We start from the raw sequence: 23,778 nt of genomic DNA, 5'->3' as shown, positions 1-23,778 counted from the left end.
GCTAACCAATTGATTTAAAACACGCTTGATGGCAGCATAATTCGCTGTCGGACGAAGGAGAACTAACATTTTGGGCAAATTTCATTTGCGCTGCAAAACCCGCTTAGTTGGCAGAGTTGCGTCGAAAGTTTCGCTCTCTCTCGGTTTGTTGCATGTGCATTAATGCTGGCAGTTAACTTAATTTTGTCGCATTTACCCACACATTAAAGAGGCGGCGGCAAACGAGGCAGCTGTCGAGCTTGCAGCGCTCCAAACTCACAAGACAAACAATGCCACGCGAGACAAATATCTGATGGGCGGCGTCCGTGGCAGGTTGAAAAGTCTGCGCCGCGAAGTATGCAATGCACAGAGCTCATCAGCGCAGCCCGCTCGCAAACGCAATTTGCATCACACTCAAAAAATAACAAAGCTTATATAAGGACTATATGGTGTCGTAAATATATCACAAAATGGAAAATATTTGCTCATGTACCGGGCTCATATCAAATATGTTTCTTACGCAATAAGTATTCAAGAATATTTGATCCTATACAAAGAACAGATCAGTAACTTTTAAACTGCTCTTTATTTTTTGAATGTACAATATTTCCCCCAGTGAAAACAAAGGCCCTGAAGAAGGGAGCACGGGGTGCTAAGTGAGTGAGTGATGCATACCGTAGACGATGCAAGTTGAAGGAAAAATGGTAAATTACGTTGACAACGTCGAGGGAGGCAGTGGGAGGGGAAAATCCCATTGTGTCGTGGTTTGCTTCTTGGCCCCCAATTTGCATGCAAGTATTCTAGATGCGTGCTGTTTATTTATGATTGCATTCAGTGCCCTGTGCCCTGTGACCTGTTCCCTATTGCCCCTCTCCTGCATTTCTCCACCTCTCAGGTTATAGATATATATTTATGCCCCTTCGCAAATGACATATATGTGCAGCGGCTGTTGATGGTGCTCTTGAGCCGATTAAATATAAATTATTGTACTAAATTTGCATATAAATTGCATGGTATTTAGTAAATTCCACCACATTTTAAATACATACAAATATTTGACTATTTAGTATGGACGTATTTTATTCAAAAAACTTTATATATATTTTTAATTTGATTCAAAGTATTTGCTCTACAAATTGTATAGCTTTAAGGTGCTGATAAAAACGTTTTGCTGTCGTGGAAATTTTGTTGATGTTTTTCACATGTTGCGCCAGTTGAAAACTCAAACGACCACCGGCGCTGTCATCGAGCATGTCAAAACAAACATTATAATCCATAAACCCACCCACCTATGTATTTTCCACCCACATAGCCCATGTGCTTCCCTCGCCAGGGGGGTGGTGGCATATTTTTAATGCGTTTATGCTAATCGAGCGGATTTCGATGCGGCTTGCCTTGTTAAATGTGCCAAGGCTGGACGTGTCCGTAGCGTAGAAATTCCTATGGCAGGGGCTCAGATCAGTTCAGTTCAGTTCAGTTCAGTTTGGTTTGTTTCGGTTCAGTTGCGACCCTGCTGTCAACACACACATTCTGCTGATTGCCATGTGCGTTGTCTTTCCCAGCGAATTTGCATAAATTGTGTTCAAGTCGAATTTCGGGGGTAGAATTTGGGAATTCGGTGACTGGAAAGTGATGAGTAAGGTGCCGCAAAAACGTCGCGTCATTCGGGAGAACCCTCGTCCTTGGCAATTACAGGGCCTCAGGTAATTACGTAACTGGCAGCCTCAAGTGTCCTTCACACTCACGCCAAAGTACACAAAATTATGCACCGACATTGAAATTGAATGACTCTGCTGAATTTGACATCAAGTTTAAATTACTTTGGCAACACATACACACACTCATCCACACACAAGCACACACAACCACTTTCGAAAGTTGCAGGGGTATAATCAAGTGCCACGTCAATGGTCAAACAAAATTTTCGCAATCAGCGTGGCTTTTTCCCTTTTTTGGGCCACCAAAAATGTTCAATTATGCGAAATTCGGTTTCTTTTGTTGCACCCGCTGCTGCTGCTGCAGTTGTGCTGCTGTGCTGCCTCTGTGTCGAATTAGGCACAAAAATTCTCAATTGAATTGGCCCTGATAATGACAACTTCATGCATTATGCCTGCCCCCGGGGCCTGGGGAATATGGACATATGGATCGTGCACCATGGGCCCAGGACCCACAACCCAGAATTCAGAACCCAGAAACCAGAACGAAGGACCGAGGACCTCGTCCACAGTTTGAACGACAGCGACAGCCGCTGAGCCACTGAAGCATTCAAAAACTTGACAATTTCGTTCACCGTCCTCCTGCCACAAATATGCGATTGCCTTGTTCTGCTGCAAATGAATGGACCCCCCGAATCTCCGGGTCCGGGTCCGGGTTTGAGTCCGGAGCCCTCCCTCCGAAAGCCCCTTCCCCCTACCTTCCCTCGAATACCCAGGCCCAGAGCGAACGAAACGCGCCAGTTTGTGCAGTTCGTTCATTTTTTCGTTAGGGGGGCATCCCCCATGGGTTGGATGAGGTGTACGGGGGGATGGCGGGCGGCTGATGGCGCTATGTGGTGCAAATTTTCACAAAAATGTACCAAACATTTCGCTGTACATCGAGCATGGTGCTCCCCAACCCCCTTACCCCTTTCCCCCCTTTCCTGACCGATCCTGTGGCATGTGTGCAGGCGTTGCCGCTGACGGCTGGATGGCCTAGCAGCCCCCACTTCCACGCCCTTTCACCATTTCAGCCGTGCAAACCATCGACCAAATGCACGTCAGAAGGCTTTCTCTTTTACAGAGAACTCTATTACTCTATCACGTTAGAAATAACATTAAAATGAAGACTAAATATATATCAAATGCATTCTATACAAGTAATGTTATTGAATTTAGCAGCGCCTGTAGAAATAAAACACATTTTCTGGAAATATTTGATGACTGATGCATTCATTGGGAGTATATTTTCGCTCAGTGTACGTACCCCTTTCCCACGGCACTCGTGAGCGGCTGACTTATGCATTCATCCATCCAGTCAGCCGCCAGGATGCCCCGGCGAGCAAAAGAGCGGGCGAGTGTGTGTGGTTCACTTTTAATAAATTCATAAATATTTATGTATGCAAAATTCGGGCCAAAATGCTGCCAGCAAGCGACTGCGACTGCGGCTGGTCCACCTAGCAATCTATTCAATTTGCCAGCAGGAGTGGGAGTTGAAGCAGCAGCAGGAGTAGGAGTAGGAGCATCAGAGTCCACATGACTGGGAAAAGATCGAACAGGACTACTATATATCCTGACAGGCTGCAGCAGCAGACATCGAGGCCCAAACACGAGAGACAGCAAAATGGCGATGGATTGATGCGGCATGTCACAAAAACCGCAACAGCAACAGCAACTGCAGGTGTGAAGCGAGGTGGGACATGGTGACATGTCCTAGGCTGAGACATGAGCAATTTCCATATTTTGTGACTGAGCGAGTAAATCATGGGCCAGCATCCAGACTACTACACCATCGAACTATGCAAAATGGCAAAATGCCTCTTGCCAAAGATTACAAGAATGTAAACGGGGTTGAGCACAGCTGACTTCCGCCACACCCACTCACACACTCCTCCACACACACACCTCCACACACACACCTCCACACACACACACACAGCTGCCAAAGTTGCGAATCAATTTTGGCCAAAGAGTGTGCAGCAACATGTTAATAATATCTTGAGCTACCCTGTCCAGTTGTGGGGGAATACCCTGCAAAAAATTGAATACTCTCCAGTTCTTTTGGCTCGGGGCAACTGTGATGTGACATCATGAGCATGGAGGATGAAGGATGAAGGATGCAGGATGGAGGCTGGATGATGGAGGATGGATGCGAAATGGGAACGAGGCGTATAAATCACAGCAGGCGGCACTCACGAAGCACTCCTATTTTAATCTCGTTTTTGAATACTCGTTAACTTGCCTTTTGTTATTCTTTGCTTATTTATTTTTTTTGATTTTCACGCGTATTTGCATGCAAATGCGACGGTCTGAGTTGGCAACCCTGGCAATGGCGTTTGCGCGCTGCCTACACGCTGTTGAAATGATTTAAAATCAATTTATTTTTTTCTATTATCCCTATGTAAATCATTTCAGGACAGACAAACCAACGGACCGGGACCGGGAGTGAAGAAAGTTTCCATGCAAATAAATCAACTTGATGCGTGGCCATAGAAAAAGAAGCGAGGCGAGGCTAGAAAAAAGTCGAGTGAATGAATTTGGAATTATTTACAAATTCGCAAACAAATTTGCACATGACAAGCGATTGCGATAAGTGGGGATGGATTATGGTCGGGGAAAGCAGCTTTAAATGCGACTTGATTCTGATAATATTCGATTGACTGCCCCAAATGGAAATATTAAATTAAAAGGGACCTTGAGGAGCAGATAAGTGGAATTTAACTTACACTCGAAAGATTCTGTATTGTGTATTCTCTTATCAAATTGGTAGTTTTTCTGTGAGTGTCATAATAACTAGTGATTTTACATTTTAATAGAATTGAGTGTTAATTGTATTACCAGTAAAAGTAAATTTAAAAGTAAAAGTAAAGCTTAAGTAAATTACTATTGGTGGCATTGCCTAAGTTGCTTGTATTTATTTATTTAAAGAATATTTTATTCTATTAAGAACATGGTTTTGCTGTTAGCTGCTTGAATAATAATATTTATGCATACCCCTTTCAAGTTGAATGCGCCCAAAACATGATTTCATTGGGCATTTAATCACGTTTATTGCTTTTTAAGTACTTCCAATTTACATAGCTTCGAATCAGTGCCACGAAATATGATAATGGTTGACATTATGCCATTACTGCATTCACCAAAACAGATATGACATCCAGCTAATGACATTTAAGAGAGCACTAAGTTTAAACAGACCAAGGGAAACTCATTAATATTTATGCGCAGAAATTATTCCATTCGGGTCAATGTGTGACAAATGGGCAATCAAATATTTATTTGCCACAGACAAAATGCAAAAAATCACAAATGCAGCACAAATTTTTAATATGTATAACTGCATTTAATGGCCACTGAATATTTATAGAAAAAATTACGCACAAATGCAATAATAGCGAAACGAAAATTAAAGGAGTAAAAACAACTAATGCGCGCTCACAAAAAAAAATATTCAACTCAATATGAATAACAAATCGTGATGAAATTTACATTGAAATGGCCGCAAAATGCAAACAAATAGAAAACAGCCTGCGAAAATATCAAATTGCATAAATAACTAATTAAATTTAAATTTGCAATTTAATGAGCGCAATTTGCGAACGTGCGAAGACTTCAAAATTTATTTTGGATGGCGTCATGTTTTGTTTGAGCACTCTTGAATTTTTCGTCCTTTCTATTACGCTCATTATGCATGCAAACAATTCCTATATGAAGCCCTGTGATCTGTTTGACATTTTTATACCCGTTACTCGAAAAGTAAGGGTATGCTAAATTCGTTGAAGAGTACGTAACAGGTAGAAAAACGCCTTTCCTACCCAATAGAGTATATGTATATACTTTTGATCTGGATCACTAGCCGAGTCCAGTTGCTTGTCCGTCAGTCTGTCCGTCCGTCAGTCTGTCCGTATGAACGATTAGGATTAGACGAATCGATGTCCGCCGAGTGCGTATTCTCTATATATCTATCGCTTAACTATCTGAGTAACGGGTACCTAATAGTCGCGACACTATATAGCATTCTCTCTTGTTTTTGCTGTTTTTTAACGTTACTCGCTCTGGAAACTTTCCTTTCAAATAAGTTTTTCTTTGGCGTAAAGTTGGGCGTAATTAAAAATTTTCGCTTTTTATTCAAGATCAGGCTAATTAAAAAGTTTTGACCAAACCAAGAGGATTGAGAGCAAGGTATTTAAAACTTATAAGAAGCTTGCCAAGGCCCTCGAAACCAAGGATATGAAATTCCCTGGGTGACAACAGAATAAACAAATAAAAGTGAAATAGAAATGGAAAATGATTGTAGAGTACGAGTACCTTTGGCCAACGAGAGTATTGTCGAATGGACGGCAAGTAAATATCACAGCATTCGCAATTTTCATGAACAAATAAGAAGCCCTAAACTGGGATGGCAAACTGGAGCATCTCGACTGAAACAAAAATTAAATAAAAATAGCTCTGAGCCATATGCCAGCAAACTACTTGAGTTGGCAAGCAGTTGCTAACCCCCAACTAGCTAAACTCTGTTGAGTTCAGGGGTTGACGACGACCACGGAGACACTGCATCATTTCCAAATGAAATAAATCAAAATAGACAAACAAGCAAATAAATAAACAAACAAACAAAGCCAGCCAAGCGAACAAGGGGAGTACAGTGGAGACTGGACAGGCGGCACCACTCACTTGGAAGACAGTAAACAGTCTGCACTTAACTGGAGTGCACTGTTAATAGATGTATGTATCTGCAAGACAGGCTGGCACTACATAGATTAGCTATTTGAATGCAATATTCAATCAATAGAAGTTAAAGAGCAATTTTCCGATGTGAAACTAATTGAATTTTATAAAAAGAATAAGCGACCAAAACTGCTCAAATTTGCACGAGTATATTAAGCAAACATTGTTTTATACTCAATATTAAGAAGCCACATTCCCAAATCTCTTTTTTCTTGATCACTTCTAGGTTAAAAATTGTAGGATTCTGTAAATATAAACTGGGAAATGAGTCGTTATAAAGTGTAAATAGGTCAAGATAATTATTTCAGAGTTTAGTTTGCGTCACTGACGTACTTTCAGTCTAAATCAATTTCAGGATAAACGCTTTAATATTACATCTATAACCATGTAATAATCATTTGAGGTTTCAGATTACAAGGGGAATTAGTCTGGACAATTACATTTTTTATTAGATGGGATTTTGTTGGTCCCTTTGCAAGGACATAAAGCTGTTTAAGGATATCCACACAGAGCCACCCACACTTGAAGGTCCGAAAAGACTGAGAAGTTAAGCATTTTTTATGACCAGCAGCATTATGATAATGAAAGGCAACAAAGAAGCGGCGCCATTGACACTTAAAATTTAATGTGTGTGGCATTATGTTAAGCACCTGGCTCCGAATGCAACCCTTTTGAACGCAACCCACACTGGGAAACCTCCATACATACATACACTGCAACGATCCGCAGCACATAAGCATATTAATAACGCCTTTATGCCGCAACAAAGGCAGCTGCGAGTTGGAGCTGGAAGTTGGAGTTGGGAGCGGGGTCAAAGTTGGGATGATGAGAGTTGGGATGATGGGGCAGACGTGTGGCGCCGTGGCGGTTTAATTTAATTAAACAACATCAATCCGCTGTATACGGACGACCACCTTTGGCCCCTCTAATAATGTGACCGAGTAAACGCGACACTGGAAACAATTTTCCGACCCATGGGAATATTTTAAGCTGAGGAACATGTGTGAACTCAATGGGTCTAAGCAGAAGTTCCAGTTAAAAGTTACATTTAGGACGCAAATACTTGGACTCCTTTATGTAATGTAAGTGGTACAAGGGCCTCTGGCTTCATTTGTGTTCCTGGCATACTTTTTTCACAGTGCACACTCCTCAAACCCCCCAAATCTGCCATCTCGCTTAATAAGAGGGATTTACAACTTTTCCGTAATAATTTTCAATTAAAAAACCCACTTCAACCCCGAGCAACGAAACAACAAAACAACAGCGAGTTTTGTTACTCATTTTTCGGGTACTGTGACGTGGCACTTGACAAACAAGATTTGCATGTCACACACATACGCACGCTTGAGCATGGTGTTCCTGTCATATTAACGGTACTCTGCACACACACACGTGCCTAAAAGGATTTGAGTCCTTCAGCGTACCTCGCACGAATGCCTTCTGTCATCGGCGCGCCCCCCTCGGAAAATGTTCCCTTTTTCCATCGCTCGCTGGCTGCAAATATTTGATTAGCTAGACAAAAGTTGCCAACTTTTTCTCACTCTTTAAAGCTTTTCTTTTTTGGTTTTTTTTTTTTATTTTTGTTTGTGCGTTTTATGACAGATCCTCTGGCTGTCAGAGTTGCCACTCTTTCGCAGACATTTGATGAAGAGACTACGGATTGGATCCCGAAATGTTTACTCAGATATCTGAGACACTCGGTGCGAGCTGCTGGCAAATTATTTTCACAAAGTTGGACTCCTAAGCTGAGTTTGAGAGTTGGCAGTTGGGCGAACTAATGTGTAGTAGGCCGTGGTTCGCAAAGATCTCGAGTTTCAGTTGCGAAATGATTTCGAAAGTTTTCTTAAGCCAACTTTTCAAGCGTTAAGGCCGCAATAAGTCTCCAGACGCCGCACATACATATACATTTAAGAAAGAAGCCTCTTCTACGAAGCAACGAGTTTAGCTTTAGTTCTACTGAGGTATTATTAATATAATGAAAGTAGAGGAGAACATTTCGAAATAAGAAGGTTTACTAGTAGTAGTTATCTATATGTTACATAAAGATTATGCAGTAAGGTATCACTTTATGATACCAACATACAAATTCTTCGTTTAAGCGTCTTGGCCTGCTTTTAAAAGTTTTCAGTATATAAAAAAAGTAGCTTATCTTATTTATTGAGGCCTTACTGTTTGCGAGGCAAGACCCCACACGCCACAGCCTTTGCCACAGCAGCCGCAGCACTTTTAATTTTCGCCAATTTTTTTACTCGTTTTCGCATAAAGTGCTACAAAGTTGCCGCTGACGTTGACGCCACAGCAAATGCGTGTAACTTTTTAATCAAATTATGTGCAAATTTTCTTTGGCAGTAATTTTTAGTACAATTTTGCACAAAATTACTGGCGAGACAGTAGCTGCTGCAAGTTTGCTAGTCTTTTTAATGCTCGACTCTGGCTTGTATTTCATTTTGCATGCGGCCAGTCAGCTTATGCCATATGCCTCAGCACCACGTTCTCCTGCCACATCGGCAACTCCCCCAATCTGCCGGAAAGCCCGCATTATTTTTAATTGAATTTTAAAGTTTTTCGCCAAGCCAAAGACGAAATATTTTTGTTTTTCCGCCAAAGTTTCTGCTCGTTGGGGCTCTGGCAATTTAATTAGAAAATCATTTTGACTGCCGCTGTCTTTGCCACTTTGCCAGAAATTTATAAAGTAAATTTTCCCAAGCACAAATCACATTGGGCTGTCTGCAGATTTAGTTTGGGGTGTTGCCACATTAGTAGCCAAGTTTATTTCATTTCATTTCGTGGCGCCCAACGGGGGGCATCCGGTGGCTGCAAGTGCGGATCCGAATGCGAATGGGTTTGCATTTGCTAGCACGTATTGTCTGTCCTTGTGCTCGTTTTTTGTAATTTGCAACAGACACATTAATCAAAAAACTGCTACTCGCCACGGGGCCCTGCCTCTAGTCAGTCACACATGCCAAATGGCATTGGTCAACTGCCGCTGGACAGGCTTCGTCCACCACCCTTGCCTCCTCCACCACTCCGCACTCCGCACTCCTTTTCCAGGGTTATTAAGTGGTGGAGGTAATTGAAATGTCAGCGGAAGTGTTGCTGGCCGCACACACAGCCTGCGGTTCCAGGGGATTCAGACGAGATGGGCCCAGTCGCCGCCAGGAGACAGTCTCTGAAAAAGTGATTCCACATCCCTGACCAAAGCGTTTCCATGGGGCCACCGGATATAGGAGACCGTAACGAGCATTAACGAGCCCTGTAGTGGTTAATTATGTTGCAATTGGGGCCTTTTGTGGTCGCGCAATTGCAAGTCGCCCTCGCCCCAGTCGGTCCCCAGAATCGATTATAATCCACGAATTTTGATCCCCAATTTGATCATGTTTCTGCTAAGGGAATGTCGTAATTTGTTACATTACCAAACTAGAAAATTTCCTACAAATTTGCGTAGAAATGTGTTGGCTCTAAAAGTAATTGAATTGAAGATATTTTGCACTAGGTTTTTAATTTAATAACAATTTAGATTAGATTCCTATCTGTTCCTAACTCAAAGCTAGCCGTTTAGTTGTATAGTTTTAATTCATTGAAAAAAGTCGAACTATTTTATTTCACACGTTCACAATTTTCTTTTCGGAAACTTTATGCTCGCTTCCTCGACTTTCCAACTTTCATCAGTAATCACTTTCCCCATTTAGAACTGACAACATTTGCCATCCAATTTCAATTTGATAATTTCCGAAGCAGTTGGCTTACTTGACTAACGATGTACGAATTATCAAATCGCACATGTACACCGGGCTCCATTTTCCGCCTCGCTATAAATGTATGAACAGATATATCTATAGAACCATATATCTATATATATATATATATCGGATGTAGGTGTGGGCGTTGCAGAACTTTTTCGAAAGGACAGGCGACAGGTTTTTGCGCTGCTTTCAGCTTACCTTCGAATTTCCTCAAACTTTTTTCGCTGCCAGAACTTTTTCATTACATTTTGACTTGTTCCATTCTCTATCTGCTGTTGTGTTTCTTGAATTTTTTTGGGCTGCAATTGCTGGACCTGCTTCTGTGTTGTTTATGAGCTAATTACATAAGCTCGTTATTAGGCGAATTACTTGTTTCTTCATTTGCAGCAGCAACAGGAACAGCAGCAGCAGCAGCTACAGCAACAGCAAATAAGAAAACTTTTTTAATTATAACCTCATTTAGATTTGACGTTGCCGTCGCTCTCACACTCGCTTCCTTTTGGCCAAGTTGGCTTGCGGGTTGTAGATTGTGCTACTTTCACATCAGCCCAGCAATCTAATCAGCGGGCATATTTAATTTGATCTGCTCTGATCTGATTTGGCCAGGTTTCGGTAAGCGAAGCCAGTGAGTGCAGTGAGGCCTGGCTAACGTGGATGTGGATGCACCTTAATCGCTTTCCTTTTTGGGATCAGGGGAATACCTTTTACTTCCCTGCTCAGCGGAAATCGTTGTCAATGCACCCGGATATCCGTGTGCTGGCTCCTCCACTCAGCAGAATTTATATACTCGTATTCTTTATTCCGATGAAGCGTAAAAATACGTCTTACCTCGCTCCTCTGCTTCACAGAAATAAATATGCTGAATTTTGTTTATGCTGCATTTGCATACATCTTTGTGAGTTCAATTCTCGGGCGGGGAATCTCAGACGGAAGGCAAATAAGGAGGCAAAATGCTTTTTTAGTTGTTGACTGCAATTTCCTTGGCATGATTTCCACATTTCTTTCTTTTTCGTTTCTCCCCTTGCATTTTCCTCCTCGAACTCCTTTCTCTTAGCTATTTGTGCAACTGTCTGTGTGTGTCTTGCTGAGTGTGTGTTGGGAAAATATTTGATTTACGTCAAATTGACACGCATGAGTTAATCAAAAAATGATTTGTTATTGCTTACAAATGCATCCGTAATTTCCATATTTTCCAAAACCCTAAGAAGTTGCATTAAGTGTATACCTTAAGTAGTTTTCATTGCGAAAAGTTCTTCTTCTAAAGTTCTTGTTATTCATTATATATATTTTAATCTGGATGCTCTAATTATATATTTTATACTTTTCCCAGCTGTTCGGTTTTTTAAATAAGCGATCTACCAGATACATCTCTGAATTAATTAACCCGAAACTAAGTGTAGGTATGATTTACGCACGTTGCCTCTTGGGGAAAGAAACCTTAGAGATTTGGAAACACATATGGCGGATTAAAACTGGTTCCGGAAACCCGAGACCAATAGATACATGACTTTGGCCTCCAGAGCCTTTGGGAACCTTGCATTTGAGGTCAGATTAAGTTGGAGAATGCCTGCTCAGATGTTATTCATTTGAACACCTTGCCAGTCGGAGAGCTGCGCCACCTTGAGGCATCTTCTCGGTTAAACAAGATAAATGGGAAATGTGAAAATGAAACATCACCTTCCCGCCCGACGCCCCTTCCGCCCTAAGGACCACAAGACAGGACCAAGATATATTCAGTATTTATATTTCATCCTGTTGCCCAACTACCCAAGTAGAAGATAACATTTTAATAGGGCAGCGCCACCTATTGGCGAGTGGGTAGGTGAGTGTGAGGTCCTTGGGGCTCCGCCCTCTGCCACGCCCCCTCCCAGGATGTCTGTCCATTAGGTTAATGTGCACTTCAAACGAAATTAAGATGAATTGATTAAAATTACCAGAGTGCAGAGTGTTTGCTTTGGCTTCGCTCTGAGTTCGGTTCAGTTGAGTCGAGTCGAGCTGAGCTCAGTTCTGTTCAGTTGAGTTCAGTTGAGTTGAGTTGAGTCGAGTTTTGTGGCAAAGTTCAGGGAGCAAGATTAAGTGCTTTCATTTGCCTTCGCTTGAAAAATGATGCAGCCCTGAAGTCCTGCAACCGAAGAGCCCAAGAGGAAACGGAAACCGATGGCAAATAATGAAAGTTTCGGTCGGCAAAGTGCAGGTTGCAAAATAATGAATGGGGCCTGCATTTATTAATGTATTTGGAAAGCGTTTCGCAAATTAATTGCCATTTAATTTGTTATGCTAACTACACTCACACACCGAAAGACTAATTGGTTTAGCTGGCAACATTTTGCGTAGCTTTAATTAAATTGTAAATTTCCCGTTTAGCCAGCAGGAAGTCGAGTCGAGAAAGCAGCGAAAATTGCAATTAAGATAATTATCTGGCAAAAGCAAAAGTGTAAATCCTTTGCGCTCCAAGGATTATGCAACTGCAGTCTGCTGCGCTGTGCTGCGCTGCGCTGCTGCCTTTGCTGCTGTGTGCCGCACTTAATTTGCATAAATTTCAAATGAATCCAATGGCCAAGAAAGCGCAGCTAAACAATTGCCACTGATGAAGCAGCAGCAGAGCCAAAATTACACTGCGCCAAAAGGTGGAGCAAATCACCACATGTTAAAAAACTATTAGGTCCATTACATGATGGGCTTGCTTAAATTGAATGATGAGAAATATAATAAATGACACCAGTAAAAATATGGCAAACTTTTCAAAAGACTTTCAAGTTAACAAACATATATTTTAACATTTTAATTGAAATGGTTTAATATCAAATTGCTAAAATAAAATATTTAGCACTCTTATGGAGGTACCTTTTTCTTAGTGCAGTTGCAGCTGGAAACTGCAGCTTGGGGCGCTTACTTTGTCTGTGCCACATGACGCTCCGCTTCCAGCTCCTTCCTTCCTTCCATTTCAGGTGCCACAATCACCAGGAAAGACGTCGCAGGATAATCGAAGTACAGGGAGGGGGTCCAAAAACACAGAGCCAGCGGAACGGAGAGAAGGAGCCGAGAATTTTGTGTTATTCTTACGGATTTTCTACTTTGTTGGCAATGTAAGCAAAGCAACCTCGCCCCTTCAACAATCCGGCTTTCCGCTTTCATTTGCTCTGCGCAAAGTTGACGCTTTTGTTTGATTCGTGTCACCCAGCTGACCAACGCCCTTGCCACCCAGCCACCCAGCCAGCCAGGCATCTAGCCACCCGATTTCCCATTTTCCACTCTCCATTTCCCACCCACTCCAACACCCACTTCCACGGCAGGGAAAACCCAAACCCAAGGTTCCCTCTATCGTTCCACTCTGTTGGAGTTACTTTGCTTCGAATTATGCAAAACACAGAAGCGGGCAAACGGGAAAGAAACACAAAACAAATAGAAGAACGGAATTGTCAAATGAGATTCAATGTTCTGCTCAAGTGGCTCTCGTCTCCGGTTTTCCACGGAGCGGAGTGAATTTTAATAATAAATTTTCGTGTGACCACCAAAGCAAAGTTGCAGCAGCTCACATGCAATTTTCCAGAATTTACTGCTGCGTGAAACTTTGGCAATTCGGCACCGAATGTTGAATGTTGAATACTGAATGCCGAATGGCGAACAAAGTTGGCCAGGCCAAAAGCAGAGCTTGTCTTGGCCAACTGGGAGCGCCTTGCGTGTCCAGGCAAAAGCTGAAGGCAAATGAAGCTACAATTACGTCTACAAATACACATAAAAGGGGAAGTAATTTGCAATTAAATTACGACGAAATGGGCAATAGAAAAGGAATTAATTGTCCACGAAATGCAATTATGCTTCCCCTCGCTTTTTCCGCCTTTTTTTATGCGCTGCAAACTGAATGTGCGAATAAATGAACGAATGAATGGCATCGCAAAGTGGGACAGCCCAGCAGTTCAACTTTGGTTGCAGCTTAATGGAATTGCATATTAAGAACTTGTCAAAATGATAACTTTGCCATCAAAACTGAAACGAGCAACATGGCTGGCAGTTCGCACTCGCAAAGTAAGTGGGTTTCTGCCAAAAACTTAAATATTGAATGGCCCAAATGGGGGAGGCTGGTTACCAACTGGTTCACCCTAATAAATTACGAATGTTCCTTTTATTGAACTTAATTTCCCCTTTTTTTGTGAGAGCTAGCAAAGCAAAGTAAAAGCCGCTGCAAAGGAGATATATGACCGCAGTCAAAGATTACATTTAGTGCAGACACTAAGAAAAACTTCGCTGCCTTTAAAAATGTCCAGATTGTTCAAAGTATAGTATGTAAAATATTTTTAAAGTATGTATAAATAATTACTTTTATGTACTTAGTACTATGTACCACAATTTTTGGTTACAAAATAAACACAAATATGTGTTATATAAAAAACAAGTGTATTTTTTCGAGTGCACACACACTCAGTGATTTTTAGTGCACTCGGAGCTGCAGCCCAAGGTTGAGTGCCTCAAGCAAGCCGCAAGCAGCCAAATGCGATGCCTTTCAAAGCTGGCTAACGATCGGCAAATAGACGAAAGAGGGGATGGGCAGGATGAAGGAGGGGTCCTTTGGCAGGATGAAGCGATGGAGATGGTCAGCATTTTCGGGTTCCATGGGCTTTGGCTTTGAGCGTGGCACGCAGCAAATGCGTTTGCATTACGGTCAGATGTTTGCGGCTGGCCCCAGTCCGCAAACTTACGAGCACACCCAAACAAACTTGTTTGCGCCTTTATGGCAGCCAAAGTTTGACCACATTTTGCTAACAAAAATATTACAACAATGCCAGCCTTGAAGTCTGCTTGTGGCCAGAGGACCACAGCCTCGCCCACGAGGCCACTATTCCTCCGCCCACAAAAGGGATGCAATTAATTTCGCAAAAGGACAACTTCATCTGACAGCAATAATGTATTGCGAATAGCAGAAGAGCACAATGGACGAAGAAATGCATAAATTGCCTGCTGAAGGCAACGAAATAAGTGCGGAAATTGGTAGGGGATTAAATGGCCTAAACAGTTGCCGCGGCATTAGGCTGATCGGTTGGGTTTGAACCCCTTTCTTTTTTCCCCTTTCCCCTTTGCCCGTGCCACCCGAAAACCAGCAAGCCATTGGATTCGATGTCGTCCAGCAAACTTTTCACTTTGCATGAACATAAAATACATACCAAATAAAACAACAACACCAGCCATGCTATGCTGCAGCAAGAACAACACACACAAAAAAAATGGGAAAAACTTTTTAATTTATATTTAAACTTTTTGAAAGTGTTGAGCAAGGGGCGTTATCTACTGGCGGTGCGACTTGCCGCCTCGAATCCCGAATAGCCATAAAACACCAAATGTGCCTTGCCACGCAGAAGTGTGTAAACCAGGCTAACAAGCTCTGCACCCCGTTTAAAGCCCAGTGGTTGGTAGTTGAGGTCAGTCAGGGATTACCGCACATGAGTTAGCAGGGACTCCGTGTTCTGCCATGGTAATCATTTATTAATAGTTGATTATGTTAATATCGGGTTGGGTCAAACTTTAATCTCAGCTTTGCTTACAATTAAAAGGATTATTTAACAACTCAGAGCTTGCTTTCTCAACACATTTATGTGAGAAGTAATTGATTTAAGCCCATAAAATCAATATGAACTATGTGGCCAAGTTGAAAAGATTTCAAGATAAAGCTTCTGCATTGCCAAACATAACCCAACACATGAAACTTTAATGGTCATACAGTAATATATTTAATAATTGCTAAAGAAACAGTTTATTACATTACATTTAATCACCTGTGCTCATCATCACATCCGCTAGTATAGAAATAAGAATTAAATAATAAATCTATTTTCCACAAAACTAATTGTAATGGCCATTTAATCAAACTGCAAATTACACGTTTGCCGAATACAACATGTTATTTTCGAATCACAAACTATTTAACTCTATAGAAATGCGCCATAAAAGCGGATGCATTCCGAAAAATAAAGCTTATTTAAAGATCAGTTGAAAGATGAAGCGGCGGACATGCTGGAAGTTTGAGTTAATACTAATATTGAAAGTGGTCCACTTGTCGCAGCAAATAAACTACGAATTCGAGCTTGAGGACGAATCCATCTACACCAACTGCAGCGGCGTTCCACCCGGAACTCTCAATATAGATGGGCTCTTTGACTTGACCAATTACAGCACCACAATGACGCAGGATGGGATTTTGGTGTCGGGAAACATGACATCCGTCTTCAATGCCCAGCCATCGGATCGCATCGAGGTTGTTGCACCACGCAAGCTCAAAATTATAGTTAATATTAATTAATATATTTGATTTTTTATTGCAGCTGACTGGAAGCCTACTCTATTTCGACCGAGGTGTGTGGCAGCCGACCACATTAAATATGATGGTGAGGGATTTCTGCGCCGTAATGTACGACAAAAAGCAGCTTTGGTACTCAGATTGGTCCGCGCATGTCACGAATAGGGATGTGATTAAGAAGAACTGCATTAAGGTGCACGGTGTAGGTAACATGTTAAAACTCAACTCTGGTTTCAGTGTATAATATATTCTGTTTTCCAGACTTTGTTCCTAATAGAAACCTACCATCTCAAGATAGGTTTTGGCAGTGGCATACCATTGATTACTGGCCGATACAGCATTCGTGTTCAGGTATTTGCAGTTGACCGGAAGGGCAAAAAGCGGCCTCGTGATGTCTGCTACGAAGTTAAAGGAAATTTTTATAAGGCTTAAACGATTTATTTTAATAGTTAAGTCCCACATCCATTTTGTTATTTTTAATTACTTGCAGAGAACCGAAAAACCTGAAGAAGTTGATGATATCCTCCCGTATCAAAAAACTTAATTTTATAACATACAAATATATTTTGGTTTTCTGCCTTCCCATATAAAAAATTTGTATTTTTTGCTTAAATAAAATCAACTGTATATTTCCAAAACATAATAAACATTTTGATATTCAAATATTTTCCTTATTGTATTCTTCCGGCACAAAACTGAAAATCAAACATTTTTGGCTTTAACTTGTTGAAAGGTGCATATGTATATGTTATATATGTCCACTTACAAATGTATATTTAGTGTTTAATATATGTCAATTTACAAATGCTTATCGACAATCATTACTTTATTTTCTATATATTGTAGGTACAATTAATTTGAAGATTGTTATCGGATAATTGTACGTTGTCGGCTTATATAACCAGAAAGGGCGTTTAATTACAGGTTCGCCACTTCCGAAAACAATTTCGATTGGCGCTGATTCAAAAATAATAATTAAATTATCTTTGCTATATAAATAGCGTTAGAAGTTACACAAATTAAAATTTCAGGTCGGGGTTTTCTATTCCCAAGATGAGCCAGCAACTATTTGGAATATGGCAGCTTTTAATCCTAATGGCATTTATCGACAACTCTATGGAAATTAACTACGAGTTTACAATGGAGGATGAGCGAATTACCAGCGATTGTCAAGACGAAGCAGCCGGAACACTCAACATTGATGGGTTGTTCGACTGGTCAAATGCAACCTTTGAAATGGCTGAAGAAGGAGTGACACTTTCGGGTTCGAAAACCGTCGTGTGGGATATTCAGCCATCAGACCGAGTTGAGGTATTGATTTCAGTCATATTGTCATAGCATATGTCCAGAAATAAACGTTTCACTTTCAGCTACTGGGAAGCCTTTACTACTTCGATCGTGGCACCTGGCAACCGACCACGCTGAACATGGTAATCAAGGACTTTTGCAGCGTTATGTTCGACAAGAACCAGGTGTGGTACGATGCATATAGTAAGCATATAGCCAATTCCGCAGACGTTAAGGATAGCTGCTATAGAGTCAAAGGAGTAAGTGACGAAGTTGAAGATTCAATTATACAATATATACAACTAACACCCTTCGTTACAGAGTGTGATTCATTTTGAAACCTATACGATCAACTTGGAATTCGGCAGTGGAGTGCCTTTCCAAAAAGGCCGATATGCAATCCGTTTAAAGTTCAGGGCATTTGATAAAAATGGAAAGATTCGGTCAAATGAAATTTGTTTTGAAATTAAGGGTCATTTCTTAAAAAAATCAGGTTGGATGAAATGAAACAATAAAGCGCTCGTTTGATCATGGAAAAACGCATTAGTATTACTATTTATTGGGCTGTGTATCTAAAAGTTGGCAAATAACAATTATTTCTGAAGGGGAAGCAATTAGGTCACAGAATCTGACAACTAGATTATTTAACCGCTCACTTCTATAATATAGCGAAACTAGTGTTAATGACAATTATTTACATTAAGTGTAGTAGCAATAAACTTAATAATACAAAGTTCACTTATAAATACAAACAATGGGTGAGATAAAGTTCCATCAACACAAACATGTCTTGTTAAAGAATAAAAATGTTATATTAATGAAAGCAGGTCAAATATGTCTTGTAAAAGAATTAAAATGTGCGTTTAATGAATGTAAATTATAAATAACTCAAATTGGATTCAAAATAACTTATTTTTTAAGCGCAGAACTGCATTTCCGCACACTAGTTGCTATTTTTCGCTGGCATTCCCACAAATGGTGCGCATTCATTTATCAATATTTATTGCATTCAATGTGCAATTTGCATTTCTTAATGAAATTACACAGAAATTATATATAAATCAGCATCATTTGAGCAACGTGCAGAGTGCAGCGTGCATCGTGGCACGTACCACTGCACTGCACTGCCTGGCACGCGGCAAGTATCGATATCTCTCGCTGGCCATGTAATTTCCGCTTAATTTGCTGCCATTACCACAAAAATGCATTAAATGTGCATGTGTGTCCAGAAATGTGTGATGTGTGTGCAGAAGGGTGCGGCGATAGCCTTTAAATGCGCTGCAATTATTTGCATTGCTCTTTTAATTGAGTGTTAAAATATTTGCGGCCACCTGGTGCCCATCACCTGGTGCCGCGACCAATCAAATATGCCACATATATCCTTCGTCCTCTAAGCCGTGATTTCTGCCCGAAGCCGCCAAGGAGCTGCAAATTAGAACCACGCCCCTTTGCCCGGCGATCAGCCGCCATTTGCTCCCATGGTGATGCCACTTTCCCGGTTATCCCCCGTGAATGCAATCCCAGTGACTTAGCAGCGCTGCATCCGAAGTTTGCCTGTGCGGGTGCATTAATAAATTGAGTTGGGTGCACAGTGCAGCTTGCAACTGCAACAGTTTTGTTCAAGCACGCACTGCTAAAAATTTCGGAAAATATAATATTTACTATGTTTTCCATTGGCGAAATAACAATATGTTATCATTACCTCCTAAACTTAATAGTAGCTCTATTTTGGCATGAAAAGCACAATGCATTTCTTGCAGTGCACCCATGCACACAAATGCACAATAGCTGGGAACATGGGCCTGTCGATTTCATTTGATATGCGCCTGTGGGCCATAAAATTTGACACAAACGCAGGACACACATTGGGCAAAGTGCCGGGTTTCGAGAGGACGAGGACGAAGAACAGGACCTGCGACCAGGACGACGATTGGTAGTGGGAATGGGTTTGGAAATGGGTGTTGGCAAAGCGTTGCTCATTTGCAGTCGTTATTAAATTGCGTTTTTCAAATGGTACCGAACGGATGCAGCAACTGGAGGGCTTTGGCAGGGGGCATTGGCATTTTAATGAACTGATGCATTTGGCCGGCTGCATTCGGCCCGAATTTGCCCCTTTGTGCATTTATTTGTTTGCTCTGGCACTGATTGTATTTGCATTCGTGTGCGTGTGCGCGTGTGTGTGTGCCATTGGCAAACGTTCGATTTGGTGTAATGAAATTTTCTAATCAAAGCGTTTTGTTTATTTGCATTTGGTCATGCCGCTGCTGCTGCTGCTGCTACTTCTGCTCCTGCTGCTCCTTCGACTCCTGCTGGTCAAATCGGTTTTGTTTGGCTTGTTGACTGCCCGCCACACAGTGTTGTTGTCCGCCATTGTTTACATTGGGTCAAAGGTTGTCACTTGTGCAAATACTAATTAGTTGTAATTAGGTTTTACATATGCACACCAACCGCAAAACAATTGCTCAGAAAGTGAGTGGGCGTGGCCTAGCCCCTATTCTCATTAATCGATGGTTTAATCTTCGGCGAAAATCGCATTGCCATTGCATTGAAATTAAATTCCTACAAAATAGATATGATATTCAAAATTTTGTTAAAGAGAAGCCTTGTTGAAAGCAAACATAAGCTGTTATAATTTGGCTTTTTATGCTTTTTGATATTGTGCTGATTTTCTTAGAGCCCCTTTTAATTTTCCAATTAGATGCTCGGATGTCTTAGCCCTTCGATTTAATCTAGCATAGGCAGTACTGTTCATCCGGCTTAGCTGTACTCACTTTGATCTGGTCTCAAATTAAATGGCATTTTGTGTGGCCAATTTGCATATTTTGGGCAAGGCAAAAATGGAAACAATAAGCCATAATTTTTATATAATTAACTGTATTCCCAGCTTGGTGCCGCATAAAGTCTTTGAAAACTCATTTGAATATGAAATTCATATTCAAATTCAAATTTTCGCAGCTCTAGCTTCTCCCCTCGGCATCCTCGCAGCCAGCGAGTTCAATGAGGTGTTAAACCATAATTTGCACAAACGCTTCGCTGAGCCAACCGCCCATCGCACATCAGCCAAACAGCCACGCCCCCATTCCGATCGCCTCTCCCACCGCACATTTGCATTTTGCGCGCTTTAATTTTTACTTTATTTCATTTCAGTTTTTTGCCGCATCTTTTTTAGAAACCTTTTCAAGCTCCATTGTTCCTGCGCCCCAAAGTGTTTGGCCACAATTACGCAATGAAGGCGAACCGGTGGTTTTTGGTGGGTGTGGAGGTTTTGATGCATGCACCGCCATCACAGTTAATCGCCATGAAATTTGTGGCCCATAAAATGGACACTGGCCACGCGTAATAGCCAAATTTTATTAGCTTCAATTTAACAATTTGTGGCCAAGTCCACTCCACGGACTTTATTAATATTTAAACAAGGCACACATTTAGACTTATGACCGCTGTGCTGTACTCTGCTGTGCCCCTCGAAAAAAATGAAAAAGGACCTCGTTTTACCTGGCCCGGCTGGCTGTTACTGATGAGGATTCAGCCCCAACAAAGGAGCCACACCATTTTAATTTTTCACTTGGCTGAGTGCAAAATTAAGACATTAAACGAATGCGTCGCACTGTCCCCCGCCCCGTGGCTTATAATGAAGTTGGAGCTGGCACAGCTGTGCCAAATCCCCCACCCAAATCCTACCCATCCTCCGACCATCCATCCAGCCCATCTCCAGCCATGTCTGTCTGGCCAAAAGAAGACAGTACCCCCGAACAACTGATTTTAATAACAGTCATCCGCTGCCGCTGTGCATAACGATGCGTAACCGTCGAGAAAGCAGGAGGAGGAGGAGGAGGTGTGGAGCGGGGCGGGGCCGTTTGAGCCACGTTATGACTTTGATTCATCAGGAGGGAAAGTGGCTGGGAAGCTGCGACAGCCGCTGACCTGCACTGCCAAAGAAATCCGGGAAAATCCTGGCAGGATGTACCCATATACTGCAACATATGTTTGCCTACGAACAAAAGTCTATGTAAATATGCACACTTTAAATAAGTAACTTAATAACTAGAAGCTAAACTCTTGAAACATATTCTTGCAAGCCACGGTTACAATGTTTTTACTGTAGTGGTTTAAATACATTAACTAAAATATTTTTGTCTTCTTGGCAGTGTAGATTTTGAATAATTCAAATAATTAGATTTGTGTTTAAGTTTATGAAAAACCAAATATTCAAAGAATCTACTTCTTTTCTCCATTAATTATTAAAGTAATAAGATAAGTTTTTTTGCCAAGTGCCTGCGCGCCATTTGCATACAAATGGGCGTTGGACTTTGACGCATAAGTTCGCTGGCAATTTGCTTATAAAACGTATTCTAATTGCCAGCAATTTCGACGCGGCGACAGGAGCAGGTGGAAGGTGGAGCTCCTCCTCGGTGCGCCGGCAGTCGAGGGTTAATCGCTCAGCGGACTTAACCCAACCAATTCCCCAAGCATGCCACACTCACTGGATGCTGCGGAGAAATGAAAGAGGCAGCTCGCCACCCTTGTCAGCGTTAGTAATAAAACTTTATTGAATTGTATGGATTTTAAAATTATTACCATTGAGGCGGAAGTAATGCAATGTAGCCGCTTGCATATGTATGTGTGAGTATGTGTCTGGGTGGCTGCGTTTTTCGTGTGTGTATGTGTGTGTGTGTGAGCGCTGAAGTGTGTTCTAGCAACGGCTGTTGGAATTTAACAAACAACAACGTTTTCATTATTGTGTGCAGCTCAGTGCAGAGAAAAAAAAAGCACGAGTATATCGAACCCAAACAAAGGGCTCAGTGAAAGGGGGTCGTGTATTGTGCGATTTGGCAAAGGGGTGCCGGGTACTCACTCACATCCACCCCTTGGAAATCCCCTTTGTCGTCGTCTCAAGTGCTTAACTTTCCATTTCGCTGTGTGCGCTGCAAAGTAGGCAACGTTTTCTTGAAACGCAACTCCCACACACACACACGCAGGCCGGATTCCCTTTGCTATAATGAAAATCTAACGTTTATTGTAATTTTCCTCTGTTTTTCTCTGGCATTTTTTCCCCTCAATTTTGTTTTGTTTTATTTCACCCGCTTGCCGTCGATGTGGGGTATTATTCGAGTTTGGTTTGGCACGTGCACAAATGCAGCTAATCGAGTGTGAAAATCGTTCTGGGTTGCCCCAAGTATTTCCTTTTTAAAGTTTTGTAAAGTACGATTCTGTGCTTTAATATGGCGCAGTATTAACTACTGACGGAAGCTAAAATAATATGAACAACAAGTAATTAATAAAAAGGTATTAAGTGGTCTTGAGCTCAATCCAATTAATTCAATTCCAGCTTTATCTACTCTTCAGTGTGATATAACTGGCAGTTGCAGTGCATTGGTGAATATTCTTTTTCAGTTTGTTTCGGGCAGTGCCCACCGCTCCACTTCCGGATATGCAAATCCATTCGTGGAACTAGTTCCGCTGGGCAGCCGCAAAAGCCAGCTCTCAGAGCCTGCCAATTCATTTCTATTCATGTTATGCAATTGAATTGCCCAAGTTGCCCGGTCGCAGGGCAGCGCAAAGGCTTTCCTTGCCCGCTTATGCATATGCACACAGGACCTGGCCGGCGTTATCTTTTTTTTTCACCTGCCCACCTGCTCACCTGTTCACCTGTTACGGCCAGCTAAACGTACCTGTGGTCGCCTCCAGCTGCTGCCTGTGGCGAATGCCCCGTTTGCTGCTGGGTCCTCACTGAGAGCTGAGCCACAGTTTCAGATAGTTGCATCCTCCTGCAGCTCCACCGGCCTTCCCCGGACTTTCGTTCAGCTTTCCCCAGGATTTTCCTGGTGTCTTTCCCTCCGGCTTTTAGCCCCCATTTTGCCCTTGTCGTGTAAAGACAGCACTTGCGGTTGAGTTGATCTGACCGCTTGTCCGGCAAGCCATAATTATGCAATTTCTTGTCAACATGCTCTGAACGGGAAATGCACAACGGGGCCGAAAGTGTGTGCATCAGTGTGTGTGTGTGTTGGGTTGTGTGTGTGTGGCCGAAACAAAGACTTGAATGTTTTAGCTTCTTGAA

The 23,778-nt window shown here is 41.8% G+C and overlaps 2 protein-coding genes across 3 annotated transcripts; both read left to right on the top strand.

Annotated features, from left to right (window-relative positions):
- Positions 1-1,252: 1,252 nt before the first annotated feature.
- On the top strand, positions 1,253-17,045 carry LOC6531401. Of its 2 annotated transcripts, XM_039372652.1 has the most exons (4): positions 1,253-1,682; positions 16,200-16,391; positions 16,459-16,635; positions 16,695-17,045. In XM_039372652.1, exons 2-4 carry the CDS (start codon positions 16,317-16,319, stop codon positions 16,863-16,865), a joined length of 423 nt encoding a protein of 140 aa, XP_039228586.1. In that variant the 5' UTR covers positions 1,253-1,682; positions 16,200-16,316; the 3' UTR covers positions 16,866-17,045. The 2 variants fall into 2 exon arrangements, with proteins under 2 accessions (XP_039228586.1, XP_002092204.1); XM_002092168.3 differs by lacking the exon at positions 1,253-1,682 and having other exon boundaries at positions 4,635-16,391.
- A 142-nt stretch (positions 17,046-17,187) lies between these two features.
- LOC6531400 lies at positions 17,188-18,249 on the top strand. Its single transcript, XM_002092167.2, has 3 exons — positions 17,188-17,744; positions 17,804-17,980; positions 18,042-18,249. Exons 1-3 carry the CDS (start codon positions 17,487-17,489, stop codon positions 18,225-18,227), a joined length of 621 nt encoding a protein of 206 aa, XP_002092203.1. The 5' UTR covers positions 17,188-17,486; the 3' UTR covers positions 18,228-18,249.
- Positions 18,250-23,778: the final 5,529 nt, after the last annotated feature.

Source organism: Drosophila yakuba, chromosome 2R (genome assembly GCF_016746365.2).
Source record: "Drosophila yakuba strain Tai18E2 chromosome 2R, Prin_Dyak_Tai18E2_2.1, whole genome shotgun sequence".
NCBI lineage: Eukaryota > Metazoa > Arthropoda > Insecta > Diptera > Drosophilidae > Drosophila > Drosophila yakuba.
This window is presented reverse-complemented; position numbering and strand designations above follow the sequence as displayed.

Excerpts from the sequence above, each read along its gene's own strand:
- LOC6531401 (XM_002092168.3), top strand. The coding sequence starts at position 16,134 with ATGAAGCGGCGGACATGCTGGAAGTTTGAGTTAATACTAATATTGAAA. Across the intron at positions 16,392-16,458 it reads AGCCATCGGATCGCATCGAG|CTGACTGGAAGCCTACTCTA; the intron begins GTTGTTGCACCA and ends TTTTTATTGCAG. Across the intron at positions 16,636-16,694 it reads ACTGCATTAAGGTGCACGGT|ACTTTGTTCCTAATAGAAAC; the intron begins GTAGGTAACATG and ends TCTGTTTTCCAG.
- LOC6531400 (XM_002092167.2), top strand. The coding sequence starts at position 17,487 with ATGAGCCAGCAACTATTTGGAATATGGCAGCTTTTAATCCTAATGGCA. Across the intron at positions 17,745-17,803 it reads AGCCATCAGACCGAGTTGAG|CTACTGGGAAGCCTTTACTA; the intron begins GTATTGATTTCA and ends TTTCACTTTCAG. Across the intron at positions 17,981-18,041 it reads GCTGCTATAGAGTCAAAGGA|AGTGTGATTCATTTTGAAAC; the intron begins GTAAGTGACGAA and ends CCTTCGTTACAG.